At 57.9% G+C, this 23,220-nt stretch overlaps 1 protein-coding gene across 1 annotated transcript in view; it reads right to left on the reverse strand.

Moving 5' to 3' along the window:
* Positions 1-18,370, reverse strand: part of MED12 (mediator complex subunit 12) — a 20,215-nt gene extending 1,845 nt beyond the window's left edge. The window contains exons 1-41 of the mRNA XM_023537446.1: positions 18,033-18,370; positions 17,393-17,497; positions 17,012-17,203; positions 16,713-16,872; positions 15,432-15,613; positions 15,131-15,241; positions 14,770-15,024; positions 14,260-14,406; positions 14,025-14,124; positions 13,760-13,896; positions 13,432-13,563; positions 12,977-13,103; positions 12,331-12,560; positions 11,985-12,065; positions 11,732-11,902; positions 11,384-11,528; positions 11,169-11,219; positions 10,825-10,943; positions 10,530-10,673; positions 9,952-10,115; positions 9,609-9,740; positions 9,020-9,247; positions 8,721-8,865; positions 8,442-8,562; positions 8,038-8,139; positions 7,849-7,962; positions 7,436-7,611; positions 7,105-7,284; positions 6,187-6,258; positions 5,708-5,838; positions 5,370-5,531; positions 5,058-5,169; positions 4,801-4,890; positions 4,291-4,400; positions 4,013-4,148; positions 3,594-3,755; positions 2,367-2,741; positions 2,005-2,155; positions 1,670-1,866; positions 1,419-1,496; positions 1,092-1,331 (exon numbers count right to left, since the gene is read on the reverse strand). Of these exons, the coding sequence (XP_023393214.1) occupies positions 1,092-1,331; positions 1,419-1,496; positions 1,670-1,866; positions 2,005-2,155; positions 2,367-2,741; positions 3,594-3,755; positions 4,013-4,148; positions 4,291-4,400; positions 4,801-4,890; positions 5,058-5,169; positions 5,370-5,531; positions 5,708-5,838; positions 6,187-6,258; positions 7,105-7,284; positions 7,436-7,611; positions 7,849-7,962; positions 8,038-8,139; positions 8,442-8,562; positions 8,721-8,865; positions 9,020-9,247; positions 9,609-9,740; positions 9,952-10,115; positions 10,530-10,673; positions 10,825-10,943; positions 11,169-11,219; positions 11,384-11,528; positions 11,732-11,902; positions 11,985-12,065; positions 12,331-12,560; positions 12,977-13,103; positions 13,432-13,563; positions 13,760-13,896; positions 14,025-14,124; positions 14,260-14,406; positions 14,770-15,024; positions 15,131-15,241; positions 15,432-15,613; positions 16,713-16,872; positions 17,012-17,203; positions 17,393-17,497; positions 18,033-18,131 (6,066 nt within the window). The 5' untranslated portion in view covers positions 18,132-18,370. The remainder of the gene's footprint in view (positions 1-1,091; positions 1,332-1,418; positions 1,497-1,669; positions 1,867-2,004; positions 2,156-2,366; positions 2,742-3,593; positions 3,756-4,012; positions 4,149-4,290; positions 4,401-4,800; positions 4,891-5,057; positions 5,170-5,369; positions 5,532-5,707; positions 5,839-6,186; positions 6,259-7,104; positions 7,285-7,435; positions 7,612-7,848; positions 7,963-8,037; positions 8,140-8,441; positions 8,563-8,720; positions 8,866-9,019; positions 9,248-9,608; positions 9,741-9,951; positions 10,116-10,529; positions 10,674-10,824; positions 10,944-11,168; positions 11,220-11,383; positions 11,529-11,731; positions 11,903-11,984; positions 12,066-12,330; positions 12,561-12,976; positions 13,104-13,431; positions 13,564-13,759; positions 13,897-14,024; positions 14,125-14,259; positions 14,407-14,769; positions 15,025-15,130; positions 15,242-15,431; positions 15,614-16,712; positions 16,873-17,011; positions 17,204-17,392; positions 17,498-18,032) is intronic.
* Positions 18,371-23,220: the final 4,850 nt, after the last annotated feature.

The following is a 23,220-nucleotide window of genomic DNA, read 5'->3' on the forward strand; positions in this document are numbered from 1 at the left end:
AGTGGCCCGTAACTAACCAGTTAGGGATTTTTCGGTTCTGTTTTAGCTATTTTCCCAAACGAAGCAGTCCTCACGCGGACGCGAGGATTTTATGAACAGCCGGTGAGGCTCCTGTCCTCGGCGCTGCTCCCCAGTGACGCATCCGGGGCTTACCGACAACCGACTTCTACTGCGCCTTCCGCCTGCGTCACCCGAGTCCGCACGGTCGCTGCACAGGCCAGTGTCCTTGCATCTTCCCTACGTGTGCTGCCCACACATCCCGTGTTCAACTCGCGACACGCCCAACGCGTCACGTCACCTTCCTGATCCCAAGAGCCCTTCTGGGGACGCGGTCTCAGTGGTCCACAGTGCATTCTGGGTGCTCTTTCTCCGGCCCACGCCTGGCCTCCCCCACCGCTTCCTTGTCATGGGGTTCACCCCCACCCAGCCTCTTCTCCTACCTGTCCTCCCAGCCACCCTCCTCAGGCGGGTCCCCGTGTCTGTGTTCATGTTACGTCTCTTCCTGGAACCGCTTTCTGTCCCCTCCTCTCCACAGATCCAAAGCACGGCTATCCTTCTAAGGCCACCGCAAGTCTGGCCTCCCTCATGATGCCTGCTCTGGGGACCCAGGCCCACAGTGGTAGCACTGCACTGCTCCGCTCCGGGATCCCGTTTTCCCACAGCACACAGCTGCAAACCTGCTTACGTCTTAGACTGCGCTGCATAAGTCTCGTCTCCCCAGCCAGAGGAGCGATTCCTTGGGGTGACGACGTGGTAGTTTTCGAGGAAACATCTTTCCTCGCCCCACCCAGTCCCAGGATGGCGCCGGCCACACAACGGGCAGTTAACCCACACTGCTGAGTAAAGGACTTCGCCTCGGGTCCACCCGACTGTCCCCTATCGTCGTCACATAAACGACTTCCCCTCTCTGGGCCTCGAAGAAATGCTGGGAAAGGAAGTGTGAAGCTATGGGTCGCCAGGGCCCCCTCCAGCTCCGGCGTTTTGTAGCCAGGTAAGTATTGTTGACGTGTCTAGAAGGTCTGAGTGGCCCCATCAGCTCCTGGCACAGGTTTCACCCCGTCAGGTGCTCCTTCGTACCCCAGTGTCCTTACGGTCCCCCGCTCCCTCGGGTACCTCTGAGTGGAGGCCAGCCCATGTCCGTAGGTGGGGGCCTGCTGGTGCACGTAGCCGCTGGGGCGCTGCTGCAGGTGGCGAGCGGGGTCTGCGAGCGCGGGGTTGGCAGCTGGGTGGGCGCTCGGATAAGGCTGGGCGGAGTAGCTGGATGGCACCATGGTGCTGGCGGGCCCCGCGTGCTGCTGCAGCCCCACGTGAGACACGTAGGGAGTGTAGCCCTGGACGGTGCAGGGGGACAGCGTCAGGGCCGACAGCGAGCGGGGCGCGACGCCTCGGGTCCCCGCTGTCCGCGGCCCGACCCTCACCTGGGACGTCGGCAAACCGTACGAAGAGCTGGGGGCCATCTGGTGCACGGACGACTGGGCCAGCATCCCCTGACTCTGCTGAAGGGGAAAGGAGACCAAGTCAACCTCGGGCAACGCCTTCCGTCGCCTCGGTCCCCGAATCTCCTGGTCGGCGCGTCCTGGTGAAGGTCCCAAGCGTCTCCTGAATCCTGGGACCCTCAAATGCCCCTCTCCCCGAGGGCCCTCCCTACTGCCCCTCTCACTATCTTTGCCTGGAGCTGTTGGCGAAGGCGCTGTCCTTGGGGCACCGCAGGCTGCTGCTGTCGGTACACGGAGGTCTTGTAAGAGGACGGCTCCAGGCCCATGACGCCCGTCATGGTGGCAGGCAGCACTCCCGGGTACGGGGGCCGTGCCGGCAGCTTCTGCATCGGTAAGCGCGGGGGCCGGTACGGGTCCACACGCGGGCCACCTGGACAGCAAAGCAGGCTGAGCTCTCCGGGCTCCTTGGCCCCGCAGCCCCGGCTCAGTGTCCTGCTCCCCCCACCCCCGGTAGCTCAGAGGTGGGCGGGATGCCCAGGGAAGCCCCCTGCTCCAGGCTGGCACGCACCTGCAGGCAGCGGCTGGTTCTGTGTGTACAGGCTGATGGAGCCCTGCCTGTAGCTCAGGTGGGGTATGGAGCCAGGGTTAGCGTGGTGCAGGAGGTCCGGGGGCACTGTCACGCCATAGGGGCCAGTCCGCCCGGGGCCCACTCCGTAGTCCTGTGGGGATGGCAGAGCAGAAAGGGGACGGCACTTGACACTGGGGTGAGCTGTGCCAGGACAGGAGCCGGGCGGCAGGTCAACCTGGCCGACTCTGATGACTCTAAGGGCACCTCTGCCCCGCCCCGTGCCCCGCCCACAAGCCAAAAACTGGACAGAATCGCGGGGGTGGGGGGGGGCTGCGGAAGAAGCGGCACCGGGCGGCAGTCACCTCCGTCTTGGCAGCCGGCTGGCTGCGCTTCTTGCCCTTGGTAGACTTCTTCTTGCGCTCTTCAGTGCTGGCCGGAGCTGCCCCAGGCTTCTCAGCCTTGGGGGGCTCTGGAGCCTTTTTCTCAGGCTCCAGCAGGGTAGGAGCGGGGGGCTCCTCGTCCTCCGGTGGCAGCGGCAGTGGTTCCAGGTAATAGGCCCGCGGCCGGGGCCTCAGGTGCGTGTGGTACAGCAGCAGGCGCTGCTGCTCCTCGCCGCGGCCCACTCGCCGGTCTACCCGCACCGTGCCGAACCAGCCCCAGGACAGTGGCGCTGACGGCTTCAAGCCCTCAAACAGATCCCACGGAGAGATCTTTTGTTTGGTGGAAACCTGTAGACCCTGCTCCGGAAAAATGAGAAACAGTGAGCTGCGGAGGAGAGGAGAAGCACCCACTAGCCATCAGAGAAAGTCACGGGCAGGTTCAGGGCAGAGGCCGAGAGAAAGACAGATGGACGCGGACGCCACACGTGCACGTGGGAGAGAGAGAGGAAGAGGCGACAGGGCAATCGTGGGGGCAGCAGAGAGACAGAGAGACGGACACTGACATTCGGAGGAAGACAGATAGAAACGGGGAGAGAGAAAGGCGGGAAGAGAGAGACAGGCGACGGGAGAGAGAGAGAGAGACAGACACGCACTCAGGGAGACGGGTGGAGAGAGGGACAGGCAGAGGGAGAGCGAGAACGAGAGACGGACACTCAGAGAGACAGACACGGATGGGCCAGGGCGAGACTGCATCCGCCCATGGGTGGGACCTCGGAGGTTTAAGTCTGCACCCTCTTTTTCCTCTACCTCTCTGCTCCGCACAGTGGTCTGGCCACTCAACGAATACTGCAACTGACGGAGAGAAGGGAAACAAAGTTGTGCAGAGATGGAGGACACATCGGCGGTCAGCCAGACAGAGGGCGGGGTGCGCGCAGGGGCGGAGGGCAGGAGGCAGGCGCGGCAGAGGGAAGAAGAGGGTGGGGAGCTGAGAAGCAGGTGCTACGTGAACAGGCGGGTAGGGGTGCTGAGGCCTGGGTAGGGGTGAGGGAGAGACGGAGGAAAGAGGGTGAGACGCCTGACGTAGGGAGAAGGAACGCAGGGCGGGTGAAGTGATGAGCTAACGGCCCAGAGCCCGTGGACGCCTCGGCCTGACGGCTCTTGTCCAGAGGGGAAAACGGGGTGGGGGGTCAGAAAGACAAAGGAACCTGCCTCCTTCTTGAAAATGGAATCAAAGCCAGCGATCTTGTTGCCCTTGGTGTCAATGAGGGAGCCCTGTGGCTCGCAGGTGATGACATCTCGGGTCTGCTTGGGCAGTGGCAGCAGCTGGTAAACTTTTTCCAGACTGTCTGACTGGCGCTCCCCCAACTCCTTCTGCAGACACGGGAAGATGGGACGTGAGTTCAAGGACACAGAAACGGAGAGGGGAGGTCCCAGGGGACAGCACGGCCCGGCAGGAAGGAGACAGTAAATCCTGGCCGCACGAATCACAACGAAGACCAACGTGAAAGGGAAGGGTGGAGGCTCTGACCAGAGCAAGTCCCCAAGGCCGGACGGCCACTGCGAGGTCAGAGGACAGGAGCTAAGAAGATTCCAGTCCCCCGAGCCTCGGCGTCGCCGGCGCCACTCACCCGCAGCTTCTTCACCAGGTTCATGTAGGCACGCTTGTTTTCCTCCATGCTGCCCTGGGAGATGCTGGACATGTCTGCAGCCAGGGTGCCATTGATGAGGACGCTCAGCATGTCCAGCACCGTGGTGAAGAGCTCGCTGAGGTAGCAGCCAGGGCGGGAAGGGGAGAACACAGGTGAAGGCGGCCAGAGGCCTCGGGGTGGCCGTGCTGCGGCGCCCACGACGTCCCCCCATCCCGAGGCCTCCGAGTAGCGCGGGCAGGGGGCGGCGGGGACCTTACTTGTTGGACTGCATGTCGACAGTGCCGCTGATGATGATCTCCAGGAGCAGCACGGCCCACTCCGTGGTCTGCTGGGTGCTGCGCTGCACCGTGTCAAACATGCCGCCCACCTGCCGGGGCCGCGACACCTCAGTCGGACCGCGCAGGGCGAAGCCCGGCATTTAAGGGACGGCCCGATGGGAACCTGGCTTGGGTGGTCTCGGGCTTAAGAGTTGGCGACAGCTCCAAGCCTCAGCTTCCTTACTTATAAAATGACGGGACTTGGGCTAAATGACGTCCAGGATTCCACTCAAAATTCTGAAACGCCATTGCAGGTCTTCTAGGGCCCAGTCAGAATCGAGGGTAACCGAGGCACAGTCTGTGCCAGGACCCAGTCTCCCTAAACACCTTCGGGCCCTGCGTCCTTTGGGACACCTGGGCGAATGCCTGAAGTCTCAGAATAGCCCGGGCCCGCACCCTCACCCTCGGCAGCCCGACCCCACCCCATCTCTCGGCCCCGACCCCGCTCACCAGGTTGAGCCGCAGTTTGAGGGCCTCGTGCATTAGCTGCTTCGGTTTGCAATCATCTAAGTACTGGCCATCTCGCCAATTGGTCACAATCTAACACAGAAACGAGGAGACAAGCATGACACAGCTCAACGACCCCGTTTCCACTCCAGAGCACCAAGGTGTCACGGGCAAGCAGTGAAGGTTCCGCGCACACAGGGGCCTTTCGGGTGGACCCTCCTTTGCCCTCGTCCCCGGCTCTGCGGCCCGGTCACCCGTACCTGGTGCACCTGGCTGTAGAGGGAGGTCAGGAGTCCCTCGCGCTGCTCGTCCTGCCCTTTCAGGCACGTCAGCACCAGGGATAAGAAGGGCTGCTGACTCAACAGGGACATGCTGCAGACCGGGGGAGAGGGGGGGGGGACAGACGAGAACAAGAGCAGGACAGCGCGCTGGAGACGCCGAGCTGCAGCCTCCTCCGGCCCCGCCACGCGCGCTCCTGCCGTCCGACTGCCCGCTCCGCCACGGCTTTTCTCCTCACCCCCAGGCCTCGACCTTGCTGCTCCCCACCCTCGGGCCCCCCGGTGCCACCCTACCTCTTCTGCTTTTGCCGATCGCGCTCTTTGCGGGAAGAGGAGCCCAGGTGCTGGCCCTTCTCCAGCTCTTCCCCCGCGGCCTTCAGCACGTGGCCCTGGACTGACGTGGGCAGTTTGGCAATGAGAGGGGCCACCAGCCAGACACCAGAGCGCTCCAGAGAGCTGGGGGACAGACGCAGTGCACCGGGTTACAGAGGAGGCGGGCACGGGTGAGACAGTCCAGCCTCCCAGTTCCCAATGGCCGCGCCCGGCATCTCTGGCCGTGCGGCTGACGTCATGACGTCACTGCTGGCCGAGGAACGCGGAAGGGGGTGCGTGCTGACACGGGTCTCCCCCACCTGAGCACGGGCTTTGTCTTGCTGCCGCTGGGCATGTGGCTCGCAGTGCTCCCGGAGGACCCTGTCTCCGCCGACTGCTGAAAAACCTCGATGGTGGCCTTGGCGATGTTCTCTAAGAGGGAATTCATCTCCTGGGAAGGAGGGGAGGCACCGAGATGCTAGACAGGTGGCCGAGAGTGAAGGGAAACCGATGGAAGGAGAGATGGGAGGTGGGTGGGAGGGTGGGGGACACCTCCACATTGCTCCCGTTCCCCCCTCTTCTCCTTTCCACGGGTCCTAACAGTCGTGGCCACAGGAACGGCCTGCACCACCACCACCAACCTTGCCCAGACTTCAAAGCCACAACGCTGCCAGCCGAGTTCCCTTATCATTGGCTCCAAACGTCTGCCTTTTTCCCGTCCTCTTATCTGACAATCCCCAGGGCTTACTAGGTTCAACAGCAGCCCAGCGTGTGACACGTGAGCCTGGGCACCACTCACATTGTTTGGGGTCTGTTTGATCATGAGCTGCAGCTCCAAGGAAGACTGGCGCATGGTCCACTGGTCCAGGTTCTGTGATAGAGACCCCACGCCCAAGCTAGTCATCATCGTGTCGCCACAGCCAGTCATGCCCCCAAGGCCACTTCCTGATCAGTCGTAACCTTGAATCATATACCTAAGAGGACTTCTATGGACCCGGCTCTAGGAAAGACGACATCTAAACGATCCTAAATTGCTCCTATTTTAAAAGTGCTTCCGGAACGGCTTTCGCGTCTCTCGGTTTCCCGGTCCAGGCCCTCGCTCTCCTTAGCACCAGGAAGTTCTACTTAACGCTCTACCTGAACCCTTGACGTTGACATCGAAGCCTGTTTCTCCTATTTCAAGCCAGCTGCTCGAGGTCCTGTACGGACCCCAAGGCCACTGTTCGCTAATCTCCCTTGGGCGTTACGTGCTCTGAGCCGAAGCCACCTCATTCCTTTACCTCTCCCCTCGATGGCTTTATTTTTCCAGCCTTCACCGGAATGTTGGTGACAGAGTGGAAAGGGCACGCACGTACCTGGCCTCACACTGACTCGGCTTGCTAGCCCTGTGACCCTGGGCAAGTTATTTAACCTTTCGAGGCCTCGGTTTCTTCACTGGTCCAACAGGGACACTGAAGCCTACTTTGCAGGTCGCAAAGATTAAATGAGAAAAGGCACATGAAGTACCAAATTGTCAAACACGCCGGGCGGCAAACTGGGCCTCCCAGATGCTCCGCCTGCACTGAAAAGCCGCAGCCCCCTCCAGCCAGAGCCGTGCCCTGCCCGACGGCAGACTCCAGGGCACGGGCCGTTTGGCCTCGCCTCCTACAGCCGGGCTGGAGCTGCTCCTCACCGCCCCTCGCACACACCCGCCGAGGCCCGCGCCACCGTGGCCTACCTGCAGAATGCGCTTAATGCGCTGCCGCTGGGGGTTCTCCCCGTCCTCGCTGTCCAGCAGCCGGTGTGGGTAGCAGATGAGCTGCATGAGGCGCTGGGCCTGGGCGCTACTCAGCACCGGGTCCTGTAGGTCATTGCTGTCTTCGCACAGCGACTTAAGGCAGCGTTCTCCTACCCATTCCTGAGGAAGCTGACCATCAGGGGACTGGGGCCACCAGGGAGGGGGTCAGGAGTGACGGGGACGGGCTGGGGGCCGCTGAGAGACACGGTGTGTAGGAGGGGGGTGGCGCAACCGTGTTACGTTGAGGCGTCTGGGGGGAGGGGAGACTGACCTGCTGGCAGATGCTGCGCAGCACGTACTTGGCATAGACATCCAGACTGGCTGTCTCCACGGAGATGTTGCGGCCGCCCTGCCTCCGACCGCCACTACCTCCTCCGCCCTCCTCCTCTGGAAGTTCTTCTGTTCCTCCTGTCACGGTGAACCCTGAACCCTTCAGTTCCGCATCCCCTGTGGTCCGCGGGCGGGAGATAGGGCGAGCAGCGTGAGATCCGAACACTGTGCGGACACCCGCCCCGGACCCACAGAGGCAGCGACTCCCCAGATCCTGCCCCACGGGACAGAAATACACTTTCTCCCCGAAGGTCTGGAAGACCACCTTCGGGGCAGAAAAAGACTGCCCTCTGTAGTTTAGCTGGCACCCCACCCTGCACACACTCCGGCCCCGCGCCCCTCCTCCCCCCATACCGAGGACAAACACGGCCTTGAGAACGGCGAACACAGCGCCGTCCACGATGCGGTTCTGGGAGGCAGCCAGCAGGTGGCGGTCACAGGAGGAGCGGATTCCTACAGTGGGCTTGTCTGCGGAGGGAGCCGATGTCAGGGAAGCAAAGCAGACGGGCCGGGGAGCAGAGGAGCTCGGACTGGGTCACTTACTTCCATCCGACTGGCAAGGATTGAGCTGAGGTGTCTTGAAAAGGTGGAGGAGGATGCGGCAGGTGAGCCGGGCTCCCGGCTCGGAGTCCTGTTCACTGCAAGCTAAAAAAAAAAAAAAGGAAGATGGAGCCGATCGGACAGAATGAAAGTAGAGTGTACGTGAACTTGGGGACGGGTGGCTAAAAGATGAGGTCAGGCAAAAGGAGAGGAAAAGGGACTTCCTGGAAGGCTACAGGAAGGGAAGGTCAGGGTTAGAAAAAAGGCTCCCCCAAACTGAGGCACAGAACGGGACAGGCCTCTGGTGACACCGGGGAGCCCCACACTGAGCACCGAGAGTGCGGCCATCGAGTGTGCACTGGAATCTGGGGTCCAGAAATTCTAGGGGTTCCGGATTGCTAGTTCACCGGCATTAAGGAGCGAAGGGATGGCGGCACAGCGGATCAGATCTTCTAGGAGCAAACACTGGCGAGCGATGAGGATGGCGACGAAAGTCGCCAGGGAGTCATGAAAAGACAGGTCGCTGACCTGGAGGAAGAAGCAGGCAGATGTCAGGACTCAGTGTGGAGACGGAGTGCCTCCCTCCACTCCACGAAACTCTGTCCCCTGCATCGCCCTGAGTCCAGTGACCAGGCTCCCACCCTGCTGAGTGCCCCATGCCCCGGCAGGACCCTGCCACGTCTCACATCCACGTTGCAGAGGAGATCGTTGAAGCCACAGGTGCCATTGTTGGAAGAGCAACACAAGGCCTTCAGGACCCCCAGCCACTCCGCACTCAGTGACTTGCAGTAGCCGGTCAGCTCTGCACACAGGATCGCGATGTCATTCACCCTGCAGAGAAGTCCGAATGCCCTCAGGAAAAACCGTTCCGCCAAACCTCAGACTCACCGACTTCCTCTCCACCCCGTGGCGCGTGATGCGGGCATCTCGTCCCTCCCCACGGGGGATGGAGCGGCCTGTCCCCGCCGCTCAGCCTGCCCCATACCTATCGGGATCATGGTGGCCCACGCAGACGTGCATGAGGGCATTGCAGACGAAGCTGTAGCGGTTAGCAGGGTTCTCGCTAAGACTCTTGCCCAGGCCCGTGTAGGTGAACGTGTGAGCTGCCGGGTTCTCCAGGGTATCGATCATGAACTCGGGCGCCCAGCGCATGTTGGATTCTGACGGTTCCACGTTGCAGTAGATGGTGTTCTTGACCTTGGAGCAGAAGTCGCTGCAGGGGTGGGGGAAGGAGATAGTAGTGTTGAAGGTCTGGTGAGGTGGAGGGATGGTCGGCGAGGGGGAGAAAAGGAGAGAGGAGAAAGTGAGCGACGAGGGACCTTGGGACAAGAGAAAGGGAGGTAGGGCGAAGCAGAGCGGGCGAGGAGGGGACCCAGGGAGCAGGGTGGGCTGGGGCCAGGCCGGCGAGGAGGAAGGCCCGCTCTCAGGACCCAATAGCACGTGGAGGACAGACCTCGAGCGCCCCCGCAGAGAGACCAGGGTCCTGGGCTGTGCTCTGCTCCCGAGGCGGGCGCCAATGGGAAGGAGACGGGACGACGTCCCCCTCCCTACCCCTGACCTCCCACCTCTCTTACCTGAAAAGCTCCCCAAATTTGCTCTTTAAATGGCTACAGGAGGTGTAGAGATCATAGAGATAAGCAAGGATACAGCGTTCTGCAGAGGAACCATCCGACCGGTTCATCCCATGCTTCACTACGCCGCACAGCCTGGCACGAGGGGGCAAGGTCAGGAGGGTCACCAGATCGTGTGCAGGGGCTGGGGCGTGAAGGTACCAGGACACAGATTCAAGTCTCTTGGTGATACGAGCCCCCCCCACCCACCCACTGCCAATGGCGTGCGCTTCCCACAGTGAGAAAGCCGCGTGTCCTTCACGGGCCCCTTCCGTCCGCATTTCGGTGCCCCAGGAGCCCCGCTTACCCCTCAAAGACCTGTGTCATCTGGTCCTGGTTGAGGATGAGGCAGGCGTGGTAGTGCCGCAGGACGGCCACGATGCACAGGCACAGGCTGGTCGTGTAGCTGCCCACCAGGTCCGAGGACTTGAGCAGCAACTCGGCCTCCACTACGCTCAGTTCGTTCAGAAGCTAGCGGAGTGAGCAGGGGGTGCGGAATGAGATGCGGCCCGCACTGTGGAGGGGCCCCCGCACCCTGCTGGAGCTGCCTCGGTGCGGGAGGGCACTGTTGCCACGGGCTACCGTCCTTTACTCTATGAACGGCACCGGCCGCATCCGCAATGCGCCCGGGGGCCAGGACACAGGTCTGGGAAGCTCACAGCGGGACGACAGTCTGCCCCTTGCTCTAGTCTGTCCCGAGCCTCCCCAGGGAGAACCTGAGTCGCCCCTCCTGCCGTCTCGGCTCCCGGTCCAGTCCCCCGTGCTAGCCTTCCTGCCCCTCCGAATAGCCTGGGGCTCTGGCCCGAGTCCCGAGTCCCGAGTTCCTTGCTCCGTACCCTGCACTGCCAACTCCTTCCCCCACGCTCATCGCCCCAACCTCCCCACCTGAATGGCAAAGTCGATGAGGCCGCTGATGCTGAGGGAGTACTCCATGAGGTCGAAGATGAACTGCACGTGCTGCACCAGAGGCAAGTGATACGACATGCCGAGGGCGAAGCTCGTGATCTGCTCCAGAACGTTCCGGGACACCTGCCGAGGGCGGCGGGAGTGAGCCGGGAGTGGCGAGGGGGAGGGCGGAGGGCACGACACCGGGAGGCTTAGGCTGTCTGGGGGTGCGGCGAGGCAAGGGAAACGGGACAGGGCGCCAGAGTGCGGGCAGGGGCCTGGCCGAGCCCCGCACCTGCGCCGTGACCTGGTGCTGGTCGTAGTGCGAAAGGTGCTGGAACTTGGCAAAGATGTCTTCGGCGGTGGGGAAGGCTTCGGGCCGGGTGCGGCGCCGCTTCTGCCCATCCTCCCCACCTGAGGGCACGGTGGAAAGGGACCAGGCAGGAGAGGGAAGATAACTGGTTGACTGGGGGTGGGGAAGCGGGCTGTGGGGAGGATGCTATGCATGGCTAGGTGGGGAGGGAACGGGTCGAGGGAGGGAAGGAACAGGGAGGACTGGGGGTGGGGCGCAGGGGCGACCGGGTGGGCTGAGGGGGACGGGGGAGCAGGGCTGGCGGCACGGGGCTTACAGCGAGGTACCTAAGAATGTCAGGTCTCCGGGGTCCAGAGGCAGAATGGGAGCAAGCTGGTCTGCAGAGGGGGGAAAGGGGGCAAGTTTCAAAAGGACTAGAGCCCTCAGGGGACCCCAAGAGACAGAATACTGGGACGTGACCGGGAGCGCCCTGCACTGGGGAGGGGAACGCTGCCTAGGGTGCCCTTCGGGGGAGGTCTGCTGGGGGGAGCCTGGAACCCACCAGTCTCCGCAGTCCCTTTGCGGTTGAGAACCTTCAGGATATCCTTGGTAATCTTCTTGATGGCATGGCGGGCATCGTCTCGCTGCTTTCCCACCCCAAACAGTACGACCAGCCGCTGGTTGCACTCATGGCTGCACGACTCCTCCTGCATCCAGCGCGGCGGCACCGTCACACTCGAGCACGGTGTCGTCCCTGCTCTCACGACCGTGCGCCACCCCCAGCAGCCAAGCGCTCCGGCCCTGCCTGGCGTGCCGCACCCGCACCCTCTCAAAAGGCGCCGACCCCTCCGCAAGGTCACGGTCGGTCGTGGACTCAAGACCGCTGGGGGCCAGGCGCTCGGAACAGTACCTGGGGGATGGGGAAGTGCGTGGCATACTGCACGTGGCGCGGCTGGTCGTACAGGATCCCGAGAGTCCCTTCCAGCTTCTCCTTGGCGGGTGGCTTCACGTCCTTCTCCACGTCTGCTTTCTCGGGGGACGGGCTGCCCTTCCCCTCACAGGGCATAGTTGGGGAGAACAGCTGAGAAAGGTGGGGAGGGGTTTGCCGCTTAGAGGACGCAAAGGCCGGGGGACACGAGGAGACGTGGCGGGCTCGGACTCACCGAGAAGTCGGGCTTCTCCATGTCCTCGAAGAGCACACTGGAATTCGGGTCGATGTCCATGGACTCCGAGAGCCCGGGGTCCTGAGGGCACAGAACACACGTGCAGGGGCTTTAGGCCCTGGGAACTGCTCCCCCATCTAGGAAAGGTGGCAGGGGAGTTGGAGGGAGGAGACCGTGCTGGGGAAAAGCCCGGGGTCCGGATTCACGCGTTGACCAGGCATTGAACGACATGGACCTGTTTCCTGCAGCTTGAAAATGGGGATACGGGTACCCCCCAGGGCGGTCACGGGGATGCGACAGTGCCTCGTGATCGGGGGAATCTGGGGACCAGGAGGAGCTCGCTCACCTCCAGCTTGCTGCTGCTGCTGCCCTCGGCCTCCTTGCGCTCTGGGTCATCAGCAGGGTCGTCAAAGGGAGACGGAGGCCGGGGCCCAGGGGCTCCAAAGGCAAGGTCCCCTCGGGAGATGAGTGTGCAAGTGTACATGTTGTGGGAGAAAACATCATGTCGGATGAGTTCGCAGAACAGCAGCACCAAGTTAAAGAACTCCACCCGCTCGCTCTCACTCCGGGGGTCCGCTGGACGGGAGGCAATGAGAAGAGCCGAGTTAGGGGGGCACGGAGGCCACGCCTGAGGCGCGCTCTGCGGAGGGGGAGGCAGGGAGGACAAAGCCAAGCCCGAAACTGCTGAGGAACGAAGCGCGCTGCGGCACCCCACCTCCTGCCCACCCCCCACCACCAGCTCGTCAAGGAATGGGGCATCTCCGCCACCAAGTATCCGTGACGATGCTGTGATGGCACCTTCTGGTTTTTATTCTTTTTCTCTACGCCGTTAAACTAGAAGATGACCAGAGACTAGAATCACGTCCAAAAGTCACTCTGCGTAGAGCCCGAGACAGAGATATATACCAGAAGGCCCTCGATTATGCTTTCTGATGACAGTAGCAGGTAATGAGTGTAGGCCGAGGTAAGCAGAGGGTGGCAGGGGTCCGTACTCAGCATGGGAGCCTGTGTGTCCAGGAACTGCAGGAGGACATCCTGGAAAATGGGAGCACTGGGAGCAGAAAGGGAACCAGAGGCGATGGAACCTTTCTCGTCGGCGCCTTCGGATTCCCCGCAGCGCTGTAAGAGAGGACAAGCTGCGGGGCTGCTCTCTCCGCCTCCCACGCCTTCGTCCTCGCGACGCGGGAGGGCCGCCCGCTCGCGTCCGCCCCCAGCTCTCCACTCCCGCTGCCCCTGCGACCTCCACGTTCTCCTCCGCCTCCCGACCGGAGCCTCGATGGTGGCTCTAGCTCCGACAGCGGTCCGCCGCTTTCTACTTTGGCCTGTTGTCCTCGACTTTACCGTCACAACTTCCACGCTGGTCCCACCACCAGCTCAAGCGTCACCGAGCCCAGCTGCCTGCCACCGCCCCACCTGCTAAGCGCGCTCTTCGATCTCCGCCCCCAACCTCGGCCTCGATCTCTGCCTGTCTCTTCTCCAGCAGCTTGGCCACCACCATGGCACGGTGCCGACCCGAACGCTTGCAGCTGACAGCCCATTCGCACAGGAGTGATACCACAGCATCGTCATCTGACGAGATCTGGAGACCAAAGGAGGACAGGGGTGAGGACAGTAGCGCTGGGGACCGCAAAGCGAACGCCACCTTCTTAAAGAACAGGTCCCGTCCTCACACGCCCTGGGCCGGTCGGCTGTCTGCTCAGACGCGCCGCGGACCCCACGCCTCGCCACGCCTCCCCGCGCTGTTTGCTGCTCACTCGGTGTCCCTTCTTGCTTACCTCGTGCCCGTCCTTGCTGGGCCCCAGTCCGAAGATTCGGTTACAGAGGGAGTCGAGGGAGTTGCTGAAGTCGGAGCGCTCGAAGCTATGGCTGTCCAGCACCTCCAAAGTGTGGAGCACCCGTCCAATGGTGAAGCCTACGCAACGGAAGTGGCAAAGGGGACTCTCGGGGGCCTGCTGCGATCCGGCTCCCAGAATCCTGTGTCCTCGCCGCCCCGCCCTTTCCCCAAACGTCCTTCTTACTACCCGTTCCCCTGGCGCCCACCTGCGGTCGCTTCCTGGCACTTATCAAAAGACCAGCGAACCTCGACGGCCTGTCCTCGCTCCTTGATCTGCTGCTCAATCTCCCGCAACTTTGCGCGGACCTGCGACACCGAAAAGGCGGGCAAAAGGGCGGGGCCCCGGGCTCCAGTGCCACACTCCGAGTCACTACTTCTGCAAGCGCGACTGGGCCTCGCCTCCCGATCTGGGGGTGGTACCAGGTGATCGGTCCGACTCACCTGCTGAGTGAAGGCACTGTTGCCATCGGGCATGGGCAGGTTGGAGGGGGCGATTGGTAGGTGGTCAAGCGGCGAGCCGGTTTTAATTCGGCTATCAGTCAGCGAGTAGTGCCAGACCAGGGCACTGGGACAGCACAGGAGGATGGTCTGCCAGACAGGAACCGGAAGCCAAACTCAGTGACCAAGGCTTCCGGTCCAGAAGCCCACTCGTTGCAAGGCCAGGCCTTAAGAACTCTGATCCAAAGTGATTCTGAGTACCTGGGTGGCATCACTCCATCCCCGAGGCCCTTCCCACACCCACTCTCCTAAAAGCCTTCGGGCCTACTACGTGGCCCCGGAAGAGAACTAAGTGAAAAGGAACGAAGCCCCCGTGAATGACAAGCCATCGCCCCAAGGAAGTAGCCAGTGCCGACTCTCCCCTCCAATCCACAATTACCCCCGTTGTCCAGGACAGGCACCCAGCTCCTGTCGGGATGCCTCTCAGTACGCCCCCGGGCCCACCCAGCCTACCTGAAGGATGCAGCTGAGGCCGAAAACCAGGGGGCGGTGCTGAGGGCACATGAGCAGGTCGCTAAAGGGCGTGGAGGGTGTGCTACTGGTTGGGGGCTGAGGGGCAGGGGCGGTGGGCAGTGTGCTTGTCGACTGAGCAGACATGACATGAGACGAGTGACTACTGGTGCCATCCAGCTGCAGGGCCAGCCTCCGCGTGCAGAAGTAGGCGAGGCGGCGGGACAGGTATGCGGACTGGACGAACTCCCCAGAGTACTGCGAAGACAGGACGAGCGAAGCCCCAGTTCTCCCCAAGGGACCGTGCGCTGATGTGTCATCCCTCCTCGAAGCCTCCCTGAACCCCCCAAATCCCAAGCCTTACTCGAAGCAGCAGGGGCAGCAACAGTTTAAGCAATTCGTCCTCTCCAGGGCGGATTTTCTCGAAACACTCGAGAACCCAGGTCAGGAACTCGTGCCTGTCCAGCATGCCGTCCTGTGGGGACCAGGGGTGGCGGGAGCGTTAGTTTGGCCCAAGGACTCTTAGAGATGAGGCAGATAAAGTCAATGGCTGGATGGAGAGGACCACGACCGGGGCAAGGTGGCAGGCCGATTCCGTTCCCTACCAGCAAAGCGAGCGATCAGGCTCAACGCAATGTCCCCGCACGACAGGCCCTACTTCCCACCTGAAACATGAACATGGCCAGCTTCTCGTTGTAGTCCCACTGCCGGATTGCCACCTCCACATCATGGGGCAAGGGCCCTATGGTGGAACCACAGCCCCCACTGCCCGCAGGCCCTGGCCGGTAGTACTCAGCCATCTTTTGCAGCTGCTCCCACAAATACTTCGTGATGATCTGAGTCCATTCTGAGGAAAAGATGGGAAAAGGCTATCATATACTGTCCCTCTGCTTAGAACAGGTTCTGTCCCCTACCTCGTCCCCGGTCGCCATACAGCAGCCCCCCCCCCCATCCACAGTTGCTCTTTGTGCGGTTTCAGGTACCCGCGCTCAACTGTGGTCCAAAAATGTTAAATTTCCCCAACCATCGATACAGTCTGTTCCTGATATCGAGGTCCAAAAATGTTAAATTTCCCCAACCATCGACACTGTCTGTTCCTGATATCGAGGTCCAAAAATGTTAAATTTCCCCAACCAGCCATCGACATTGTCAGGCTCCATGACGCACGATCGCCCAAAGCAGATAATCCTCCCTCTGACATTTTGTCAGAAGGTCTACAGCAGCCTAACGCTATATCACCATGCGGACGTCATTGACCTCGCTTCACTTCGGCACAGAGGCACTGTGTCCCCTCGCATTGTCACGAGAAGGGCGTGTACAGTACGATAAGATATTTCAAGAGAGAGAAACCACATTCTCACACAACTTGGATCACAGTATATTGTCACAATTGTTCCATTTTCTTATTTGTTACTGTCTTTCTTCTCTGTGTCTAACTGATAAATTACTTTATCATGGGTCTGTATGTACAGGAAAAGACACAGTATCTAGAGTGTTCGAACTGTCCGCGCCTTCAGGCCTCCACTGGGGGTCTTGGAGCACGTCCGCCCCGGATTAGCAGAGACAACTGTACTTCTAGATCCTGTCTATCCTCTTAGGCTTTTAGTTAAATGCCACCTTCCTGAAGCCTTCCCAGGGGTCCCCAAAAGAAAGCAATCTTTCTGTCCACTGAAGTCTCAAAGAAGCTTTTGCTTTCCGTATTTAATGATGGGATTCGCTCACATGCCTCGGCAGCCCTACGGGACTGCAAGCTCCCGAAGGGCAGGGGTTAGGTGCTGGTCATCGTCACGGGCCAGCACACGTACACAGTAGGTATCCCAGGTAGCCACTGGTCACTGATTGTGGGAATGCAACGTACGAGCAGAAGGGAGGAATACAGACGGCCGAAGGTCTATCGCTCCTTAAAGCGATCAGCGGTGGGACCCCTGGTATTAGGAGTTACTCACCCATGAAGGGGTCAATGACATGTCTCTTCTTAACCTTGGTCTCACTGATTGCTGCATAGTAGGCACAGGTCATCTTAATGAGCCAGGCGGCCCTCATCACAGGCACTGTGTATTTGGCTAAGTACCCAAACACTTCTTCCTTCTTATTGAAAATGGGGACCTGATGGGACATCGCAAATCATGAGACCTCTATCACCCCCACGAGCTGGCGGCCAATTAGCTCGATGTGAGTGAGACTAGGAGGGTACTCGGTACCCATGCTGACCCCCTCGGCCTGAGGACAGGGAACCATCTCTCACCTTCTTGGCTAGTTGTGTGAGTGGCTTGGTGCCAGCCAGGTCAGTGAACCAGGTGTTAATGGCAGTCTGGGATCGCGGAGTCACCAGCCAGAAGTTGTCCTTCTGGTTCACTTGGGGCTTCCTGCGACCGGTGTCGGGGAAGGTGTTACAACGTAACTTCTCTGCAATAATGCTGCTGAAGTTAGAGCTGATCTGAGGAGGAAAAAGGGGCAGAGAGGTGGTTGTGCCTCTGCTGGGCCAGTGGCAAACACTGGGGGAGCAGTAGCTTATAAAGGAAAAGTCAGCCACTGAGGTCGGCCCTGGAAGTCTTCCTGAGCCGGGGCCTTCGCTCCTTCTCAGATCCTTGCAGCCTTTTCCTTCAGCCTGGCAGGCTTTTCTCACCTTGGCAGGATTGAAGTTGACGTTCTTGGCACTGCCGTGTTCATCCCCAGAGACGGCAGGCTGGTTATTGAAGCCTTGTTTCACATTCAAGGCCGTGAGTTCGTCCTGAGGCAGGAAAACAACATTGTAGCGTTTTGTTTCCTCGCGCGCTGGGTGGTGGGCAAGGTCGGCCGGGGAAGGCGGTGGGAGAAGCGGGCCAGGTAGGAGGATGCCGAGGCGCTCAGGTTGCTATTCCGAGGTAGGCCCCGGGATGGGTTCGGACCCCACCCTCGCGCCCACCGCGCCTCGGATCCCCCATCAGCCGGAGCCCGCTGCACATCGCTGTCCCCCGGCGAGCTGGCGGCGGCCGCGGCCCCGCAGGCTGTGTCTCTCACACAACTTTCCGAGGGGCGCGTGGCGGGGGGCGCGTGCAGCGCGGCCCCTCCGGCGTCCCCCATTCACCTCCGGAGGCACCCCCCGCCCTGCGGGTCCCACGCGCAGCCACCCACTTTACTCTCGCCCCTTTCGGGACTTTCGTTCCGCCAGCCGCCCCGCCCCGGCTCCCCCCCGCCCCGGCTCCCCCCCCCCCCAACGCTCGCTGCTCCCCTCCCGGGCCGCCCGCCGGCCCCGGCCCCGCGAGGGCCCCGGCTAATGGACGCACCTCCTTCTGTTTGGGGTCTTGAGGATACACATCGGGAGGCCCCAGCCGCGGCCGCTTCAGGGGCCGGTGCTCGTAGCTCAGGATCCCGAAGGCCGCCATCTTGCCCAGCCCGTAGCGCCGGAGGCTCCGGCCCGGCCCGGCCGGCTGCCGGGAGGGGGAAGAGGAGCGGCGGGGGCGGGGAGGCGGCGGCGGCGGGGACGGCGGCCGAGAGACAGCAGGGGGCACGTCAGAAAGTCCCGATCATTGCCGACAACTACCGAGGGGAACCGAGGGACGCCGGGAACCGTCGGACAATACCGACCGCAGCGGGCCGGGGCGGGGCCGGGCGGCGTGGGGCGGAGCTCCGCGCCCGGGAGCGTTCCGACCGGCCCCGGGAGCCGGCTTTCTCACGGCCCGCAGCCCGGCGCCGCCCCCGAGACGCGCCGGGCGGGGATGCGAACCTGCCCGCGCTGCCGAGCCGTGCCCGGCGCTGGCCTCCCGGCGCCTCGCTCGCTTCTCGGCCTAGAATCGCGGCTCCGTAGTCTCTGCGGCACTTAGAGACTCTTGCCTTTTGCAAACCGCTCTTCCTTTCCTCGTTTCCGCCTGGGGAAAATGGGCGTAACTGCTAATGTCTTCAAAGAGCCTTCCTGAAGATTAGAACCTCTGTATGCATAAGAAAGCACCCATTAAACCCCCGGGAGGCCCGGTCTAAGCCCTCGAGGTCTTATGTCCTGGCACTGAGATTCTTAACCTCTTTCCATTTGCAACCCCTTTGACATGCTGATGGCAGCTGTGGCACTTTCCCCAGAAAAATGCGCCTACATACAAAATGTTAAGTACTTTCCAGGGAGATTCTCCTTTCTCAAGATCGCCGAAATGCAGTAAACGTACGATCATACATAGTTTCAGGTAAACAGAACTCTTAATGCAACATTTATGTATCCGAGCAAGTGAGGGATCGCCGCGAAAGGTCCCGCAACAGTCTTACACCCCACGACGCTGTTACAATGTTATCGACTGTATTCCTCACGCTGTCGGTTACACGCCCCTGACCTACTTCTTTTATATTTGGAAATTTGAAACTCTTATTCCCCTTCACCTTCCCTCCATATTTTTTTTATTTTTTTCAGTTACACTTAACATTCGATATCACGTTATATTAGTTTCAGGTGTACAGCAAAATGGTTAGACATTTGTATAAATTCACGAAGTCACCCCCCCACCCCGGCCAGTCTAGTCCCCATCTGGCACTATGCACGGTTAGCACAGTATTACTGACCACATCTCTATGCTTTACTTTATGTCCCCGTGACTACTTCCTTTCTCACCCGCCACCCTCCTCTCATCTGGCAACCGTCACCTTCTTCCCTGCATCTATGACTCTGTTTCTCTTTTGTTCTTTAGATTCTACAAATGAGTGAGATCATATGGTTTTTGTCCTTCTCTGTCTGCCTTATTTCATTTCTCATTAGACCGTCCGGGCCCATCCATTTGTCGCAAATTGTAAGATCTCATGCCCTTTAAGGCCCGAATAATATTCCATTGGACATATGTACCACCTCTTCTTTATCCAATTGTCTATTGATGGGCACTTAGGCAACTTCCATACCTTCGCTATTGGAAATAACGCTGCATATATCTTTTCAAATTAGTGTTTTGGATTTCTTTGCATGAATGTTCATATGTAGAACTTCTGGGTCATAAGGTAGATCTATTTTTAATTTTTTGAGGAAACCCCAAACTGTTTTCCAGAGCTGCTGCACCCATTTTCGATCCCCTTAACACTGCACGAGGGCTCCCTATTCTCCGCATCCTCACCAACACTTGTGGTTTCTTGATTTATTGATGATAGCCATTCTGACAGGTGCGAGGTGATATCTCATTGTAGTTTTAATTTACATTTCCCTGATGATTAGAGACCTTGAGCATCTTTTCATATATCTAATGGCCATCTGTACGTCCTCTTTGGAAAAATGTCTATTCATGTTCTCTGCCCATTTTTGAACTGGATTGTTATTTTTTTGGTGTTAAGTTGCACGAGTTCTTTATAAATCTCGGATATTAACCCCTTATCAGATGTCATTGGGGAATATCTTCTCGCAATTCGTAGGGTGTCTTTTCGTTTTGTGGATGGTTACTTTTGTTGTGCAAAACCCGTTTAGTTTTATGTAGTCCCATTTATTTATTTTTCTTTTTGTTTCCCTCGCCCAAAGCTGATATTTTGTTCAAGATTTTCCCATCCGTGTTTATCATGGATGTAGGCCTCCAAGTTTTTTTTTTTTGATAATGTCTTTTTTTGGCTTTGGAATCGGCGTAAATTTGACCTTGTAAAATGAGCTTGGGAACCTCCCCTGTTCTGAATTTTTTGGAATAGCTTGAGAAGGCTAGATGTGAATTCTTCTTTAAATGTTTGGTAAAATTCACCTGTGAAGTCATCCAGTCCAGGACTTTTCTTTGTGGGGAGTGTTTTGATTAATGGTTCGATTTCATTAGTTATATCGGCCTGTTAACTTTTTCTGTTTCTTCTTGACTCAGCTTTTGAAGATTGTATGTTTCTAGGAGTTTATCCATTTCTTCTGGATTGTTGCCTTTGTTGGCATAGAAGTATTCGTGGTATTTTCTTATAATCTTTTACTTTATTTTATTTTTTGTGGTATCGCTTGTCACTTCTCTCTCATTTACTTATTTATTTTGGTCCTCTTTTTTTCTTGATGAGTGTAGTAAAGGTTTATCCATTTTCTTTTTATCTTTTCAAAGAACCAGCTCTTGGTTTCAGAGATCTTTATTTTTTTCAGACTCTGTTTCATTTATTTCTACTCTGATCTTTATGATTTCCTTCTTTCTACTTATTTTGGGCTTTGTTTGCTGTTCATATTCTAGTTCCTTTAGGTGTGAGGTTAGATCATTAGATTGAGATTTTTCTCATTTCTTCAGGTAGACTTGTCTTGCTATGAATTTCCATTTTAGGACAGCTTTCACTGTGTCCCATATATTTTGGGTTGCGTCTTCACTTTCATTTGTCTCTAGGTATCTTTTGATTTCTTCCTTGGTCTCATGAATAATCCATTCATTGTTTAGTAGCATATTATTTAGCCTCCACGTGTTTGTGTATTTTCCAGTTTTTTTTCTTGTAGTTGATATCTAGTGTCATACCACTGTGGTCAGAGAAGATGCTTGGCATGATTTCAGTCTCCTTAAATTTCTTGAGACTCGTTTTGTGGCCTAACGTGTGGTCTGTCTTGGAAATTGTTCCATGCGCACTTGAGAAAAAAATGCATGTTCTGCTGCTTTGGGGTGAAATGCTCTAAAATATCAATTAAATCTACCTGATCTGATCTGTCATTTACGGCTGCTGTTTCCTTGTTGACTTTCCGTCTGGAAGGTTTATCCCTTGATGTCGGTTAATATTTGTTTTATGTATTTAGGTGCTCCTTTGTTAGGTGCATAAATGTTTACAAGGGTTATGTCCTCTTGTTGGATTGATCTCTCTATCATTCTGACATGTCTTTCATTGTCTCTTATTATAGCCTTTGTTATAAAATCTATCTTGTCTTATATAAGTATCGTTACCCCACACCGAGACACATCATAACTAAACTGCCAAAGGTTAAAGACCAATAGAGAATCTTAAAAGCAGCAAGAAAAAGGCGGTTACTTACAAGGGAGCTACCATAAGACTGTCAGCTAATTCCTAGGCAGAAACTTTGCAGGCCAGGAGGGACTGGCATGAAATATTCAAAGTGAGGAAAAGCGAGGAACTACAACCAAGACGACTCTATCCGATAAGGCTATCATTTAAAATTGAAGGACAGATAAAGAGATTCCAAGACAAGAAAAAGCTAAAGGAGTTCATCAACACCAAACCTGTACTACAGGAAATGTTAAAAGGTTTTCTCTAAGAAGAAGGGAGGAGGAACGTAAATGTGAATAATAAAATGGCAATAACTATGTATCTATCAATAATCAATCACTTTAAAAATGTAAATGGATTAAATGCTCCGATCAAAAGACACGGGATGGCTGAATAGATAAGAAAACAAAACTTATACGTATGCTGCCTACAAGAGACTCACTTTAAATTGGAAAACACATGGACTGAAATGAAAGTAAAGGGATGAGAAAAGATATTTCATGCAAAAAAAAAAAAATCTCAGGCCAACAATGGCTGCAGCCGCAAATAGGCCTGTGGTATGGTACAGCGCGTGTGCTAGGTGGGGCGGGGCCTCAGAGTCACTGGGCGGAGCGAGCAGTGCTCGCTGGGCCAATGGAAATTACAATTTGGCCGTATGGGGGCGGGCTCAACACAGGCAACATGTTGCCTGGCCGCGCTGCGTGGTCAGCACTGGACGCTGGCTTCTGCCCTCCACCCCTCACCCTGAAGACACACAGCTTGGCCTCTCCCTGTGTGTCTGGAGCCTCCTGAGTCGCCAGCCCTCCGCCAGAGTCCAGGGCGAGTGCCCACCGGTATGTCTGCGCGTGGACCCTTTAAAAGGACGCCTGGGTTCCCGCCACCCTCCGTCTTGCCCAGAGGGACGGAGTCCCTGCTGGTTCTCAGGGCCAGATGTCATGGGGGCTGCCTTCCCTGCACTGGTGCCCCAGGCTGGGGAGCCCAGTGTGAGGCTGGGACCCCTCTCTCTTCGGAGGGGGGTTACCTCTGCAGCAGAGATAGCCCTCCTGATTCTCGCCCGCCAGATGCGGGTGGTGGGGCCAGCTTGTTTCACGTCTCTACCCCTCCTACCAGTCTGGAGGTGGCTTCTTTACATCTTTAGTTTTAGGACTTCTGTTCGGATAGTCTTCGGATGGTTCCCCAGGTTGATCGTTCCATATTTTAGTTATAATTTTAATGCGGTCACAGGAGGGGGCAAGCACAGCCTCTGCCTACTCCTCCATCTTGACCGGAATTCCTTCCAGGGAGATTCTTAGATCCCCTGGATGGTCTCGATGCATCCCCTGAGTGTCAATGAATTCCAGGTTAAGAACGCTTGCTCCAGCGAAAGAAGCGCCAACTAAGTTTCACATGCTTTTCGCGTGTTCTCTCCTCTAATCTGCACACAGCGCGTGAGTTAGGGATTTCTATCTTCATTTTTTTTCTATCTTCAGAACTGAGGCGAGGATTTTTTTTTCTTGACTCTCGAACTAATATTCTTTCGATGCCGGTACTTTCGAGAAAAGACACAGTGCTGTAATAAAAGTAATAAATAACAATAAA

Source organism: Pteropus vampyrus, unplaced genomic scaffold, assembly GCF_000151845.1.
Source record: "Pteropus vampyrus isolate Shadow unplaced genomic scaffold, Pvam_2.0 Scaffold191, whole genome shotgun sequence".
Taxonomy (NCBI): domain Eukaryota; kingdom Metazoa; phylum Chordata; class Mammalia; order Chiroptera; family Pteropodidae; genus Pteropus; species Pteropus vampyrus.